Genomic DNA, 4,177 nt, shown 5'->3' with positions numbered 1-4,177 from the left:
TGATCCCTCGAGTGGCGCGTGAGACACTGTAGATGAGGTTTCTGACTTCCACTCTTTGGTAGACCATTTTGTTGCGATTTTTCTGGTTTTTTGGAGTATTTTATTTAATTTTTGCATGGATGTAATATTTTTAATTTTCTATAGATTTAAAAAGTATTTTGAAATTACCGAAAATAAATTTAAAATCCCAGAAATTACAGAAGTAGAAACTCTAAAAAATCATTTGGAACTAAATAGCATTAATCAAAATATGTTTTGATTAATACAAAGATATTAGTATAAATGTACGTTGCTCTTTCTATGTAGCATTTATGGCTATCATTATTAAGTATTATATAAATATTGTTCATTTTATCCAAAATCACATTTTATGTCTACGTTATTGAAAACACACTTTACTGATATAACCAATCACTTAAAAAATTGTATGTAGAAGTCAGTTCATTTTTTTCCTATCGCCATTCTTTAGAATCGATCCTCACTCAAACCCTCTGTTCGGGCGCCACCTCTCAAGTCCAAATCATTACATAAACATCTTTACCAAATTTGGTTATTGATTTCATTTTCAACACTCTCAAATACCTTAAGCCCAAAAAAACTTGATACAACTTAACCCAAAACCCTCTACAGAAATTTGTCCTCTAATTTCTGTTTCCCTCGACCTCTTTTACTTTCATGAATAAGAGATTAATACTATGCTGAATAAAGGGCAGCCCGATGCACTATGCGTCCCTCCTAAGCGACGATCCAGAGAGATCCCACCACAAGGGTGTATTGGGAGCAAACCTTCCCCTGCCAAATTTTTTTGGTAAGAGACCGCTCTTAAGACTCGAACCCGTGACCTCTCGATCACACAACAACAACGTTTACCGTAGATAATCACTTAAATACTCCCTCCCTCTGAATGAATGATGTAAAATGATTTTGGAACCAAAAATACAAAACACGAATACATACATGCCATGCCACCAAACCTTAATTGCCTCAATAACAATCTTATATGAAAAACATTTCGTTCTATGTTTTCTGTTTGATCACAACCAACCACAGCACATATAATGTGAAGAAGATGGCGGCATTCTTCCTGTTTTTCGAATATACTCTGCTTGTACTGCTGTTCTTTCTGCTTCTTTTCTTTTCATTGCTTCTGCTGCTGCTCTTTTCTCTTCCGATCTTTGCCTCGCCATTGCAATCTTCTTTACCATCTTTGCTTGACCTTGAGCTTTCAGTTGTTCAACGCGAGCCTGAATCGAATAGATACTGTTTCATTAACATTTCCACAACCAAAAACCCACCAAACTATTTCAAAATCTATTGCAGTACCTCAATTCTGCGCATCTCTGCTTCTAGTTTAGCTTTCTCCTGACTTTCCCATGCTTGAATTTTGATTTCTTCTCGTTTATATCTGAAAAGTTTAAACATACTTTTATCCGATGAAACATAGAAACATCTTAGAAATAAGGTCTATAATAATTCGGAACAAACCTTGCTGCATGTTTAGATTTTTCAGCTTCGTCCCAGGCAGCTGCACGTTTTTCATATTCAATCCGCTGAAGCTGCTCTGCATCCGCATTTCCAACTTTAGATGTATTTTTTTCTTGATCTTCTTTACTTGCCCAAGCAGCAATATTCATCTTGCCAAGCTGGACACCTAAAGCCACAATCTCTCTTCTTGTTTTTAGTTTCATTTCTTGCTCAGTCAACTCTTTTTTCCCGAGTTGAGTAGCATGTTGCCTGTCATCATTAGGGACATGCTCCGCTGGTGTTGTTGTTGGTTCCCCTCTACGCGGAGTAGATGGGATCGAGGAAGTTGGGCTGCGGAAAGGAGTAGTTGCATCCACAGGTGTAGCAGTTCTTGAAGGCTCTTGACTTGGAACAGGGGTCATTTCCGTTCCCATGTCTCTCATGCAGACCGATCTTACACCAGGAACAACTGCAAAAGTTGCATCATACTATTACGTGCCAATAATGATAACAAAGTAAAGCACTTGGAAAGAGATCACAAAGTGCATTCAATCTCTCCCTCCCGCTACATCGTTGGAATATTGCGGGTTAACAATGTGCCTATTTGGCTGCAAGCACCCAATTAAACATTGTTCGTCTACAAGAAAAATTCATTGGCTTTTGCACAAACGTGATGGGGGCAGGCAGAATATAATCAAGCACAGTAAAAAGATAAAATCTTCTAGTTTGATGAAGACAATCAAACAACAGCCCTAATTGTCATCACAATCATTAGAAACTGGGCATTTTCAATCTCGAATACTCAGAGCAGAAATTTATGCTGCTATGAAAGGTACTCGGTGAAAAGAACTTTGCTACCCTTTCTTCTTCATTTAAATGCAACAAATTTAGCTAGTTTAACAAAAGAAAAGTAATTATAGCACAGTATAAATGCAAATTTACCTGTCGGGTCATCAGCTGAACCTTTCATTTGATCCACTTCTGTTAAATCCGTGCTTTGAGTACACTGATCAATTAACATATTTCTTCCATATGCCTGACCAGAAATAGAGGGGGTTTCTGGGGGAATAAAGGAAAACTTCTCCAAGCCTAGTTGTGAAGCAGGTTGAGAGAAATCGATGCCCTTAGTGTCTGCTGTCCTGTTAATTGACGATTTAAGATCATGGTTAGCTGATTCTGGAGCAACTCTCCCCATATTTGTTGCCCCAGGCATCCGATTAGCTTGGCTGTGAAAAGCATTCTTTTTCGAATAATTAGGGAGTATATTTTGCCTATTGATTATCCATTTCTCCGCATCATTCCACTTAGATGGCATAGGCCTCGAAAAAGATCTTGTAAATTGATTATGTGCTGTTCTCTCTTTATGGAACTCAAAGCTAGATGAACTAGCATTACTATCATAATCTAGATTCTCATCTTCCAGCAATCTCATAGGGTGAACCGCACTTGAATTCGTGCTTTCACCCTTCGAAAATTGCTGCATTCTATTACGACCCAGATTGCTGTTTTCTTTCGACAATGGCTCCTCCAACTGGGAGGATGTCTGATACACTTGGGCAGGCTCAACCGCTCCATCACCCCCCAATGCACTCACTGATTGAACTTCAATGCTCGGAGCTGTAACTGGAGACAAAAGTTCAATATAAATCCTCAAAGTTCATGTACAAAAAAACTGCAGCATTTAAAGCAGCAGAACTCGAAAACTCCCAGAGAAACAAAGAAAAATATACTGCATAATGATTTCAAGCAAAACGATAACCACATCTCAATTCCTCTAAAAATGGAACAATACCAACCTTCCTCATCATTGGAGTCTAAGAGACTGTTTTTGACAAATTCTGTATCATCAAGCCTTGAAGGAGACGTCCTTGAAGAATTAGCGGTTGATCCATCCTTCTTTCTGCTATTGTGAGGTCCCATAAGCTTCATCCTAAGTTTACTAGGGGATATCATACCACTCTGCAATTCATAAATCAGGACTTCTCAGGCTTTTATACGAACACTTTCTTTGCAAACACACGACTTGTCAAATTCATCAATAAAATACAAAAGAAATAGCCAACAAAATTGACATTCAATACATTTGACATCAGAAACCCCAAAAATCATCTAAACTCAAAACAACCACATACTAATGAAACCGGGTGTCAGACACAATTAACTACAAATAAAGCAAGGAGGGAAGAAAATCAGAAAAACTTGTGACCAAAACCTATTTAAACTTCAAATTTGCAAAAACAACAGAGAAGAAAGGGGATTTTAATAGAAACAGAGTTGAAATTGAAACGACAAAATTGAAACTATACCTGCAATTTGTGTATCCTCTCATAATCCATGATTAGATCGTTGTTTGATTCTTCAAGCAATGTATTGAATGAAGCACGAAAAGTAGCTGTAGAAGCATACGTCTCAATCTATAACTGTTATTGTAGAAGACTGATCAAACATCCAACCTTGTAGTTTTTCTCATCTCTCTCTCTCTCTCTCTCTCTCTCTCTCAGACTGAACAGTACAAAAAGGAAAAACGTGGAGGCCCCACTCTATTCACTCCACAACTTGAATGGTGGTGGTCGGCGATTTTTTGAAAAAACTTGACCAGCGAGGAATTGGCGATTTTTGAATAAATAGTTTGGGAAAGTTTTGGTTGAAATTCAAATAAAGACAAGGTGAAAAGAAACAAGAAGTAAGTAATGATTAAAGGGAAGGTAGAGCA

At 37.7% G+C, this 4,177-nt stretch overlaps 1 protein-coding gene across 2 annotated transcripts; it reads right to left on the bottom strand.

Moving 5' to 3' along the window:
- Positions 1–876: 876 nt before the first annotated feature.
- On the bottom strand, positions 877–3,954 carry LOC136209633 (uncharacterized). Of its 2 annotated transcripts, none has more exons than XM_066001167.1 (6): positions 3,771–3,954; positions 3,261–3,423; positions 2,407–3,081; positions 1,486–1,933; positions 1,324–1,405; positions 877–1,244 (listed from the first exon to the last, which is right to left on the bottom strand). In XM_066001167.1, the coding sequence occupies exons 1-6, from the start codon at positions 3,798–3,800 to the stop codon at positions 1,035–1,037; spliced, it is 1,608 nt and encodes a 535-aa protein (XP_065857239.1). In that variant the 5' UTR covers positions 3,801–3,954; the 3' UTR covers positions 877–1,034. The 2 variants fall into 2 exon arrangements, with proteins under 2 accessions (XP_065857239.1, XP_065857238.1); XM_066001166.1 differs by having other exon boundaries at positions 2,407–3,087; positions 3,771–3,951.
- Between the last annotated feature and the right edge of the window lie 223 nt (positions 3,955–4,177).

Source organism: Euphorbia lathyris, chromosome 10 (genome assembly GCF_963576675.1).
Source record: "Euphorbia lathyris chromosome 10, ddEupLath1.1, whole genome shotgun sequence".
Taxonomy (NCBI): domain Eukaryota; kingdom Viridiplantae; phylum Streptophyta; class Magnoliopsida; order Malpighiales; family Euphorbiaceae; genus Euphorbia; species Euphorbia lathyris.
This window is presented reverse-complemented; position numbering and strand designations above follow the sequence as displayed.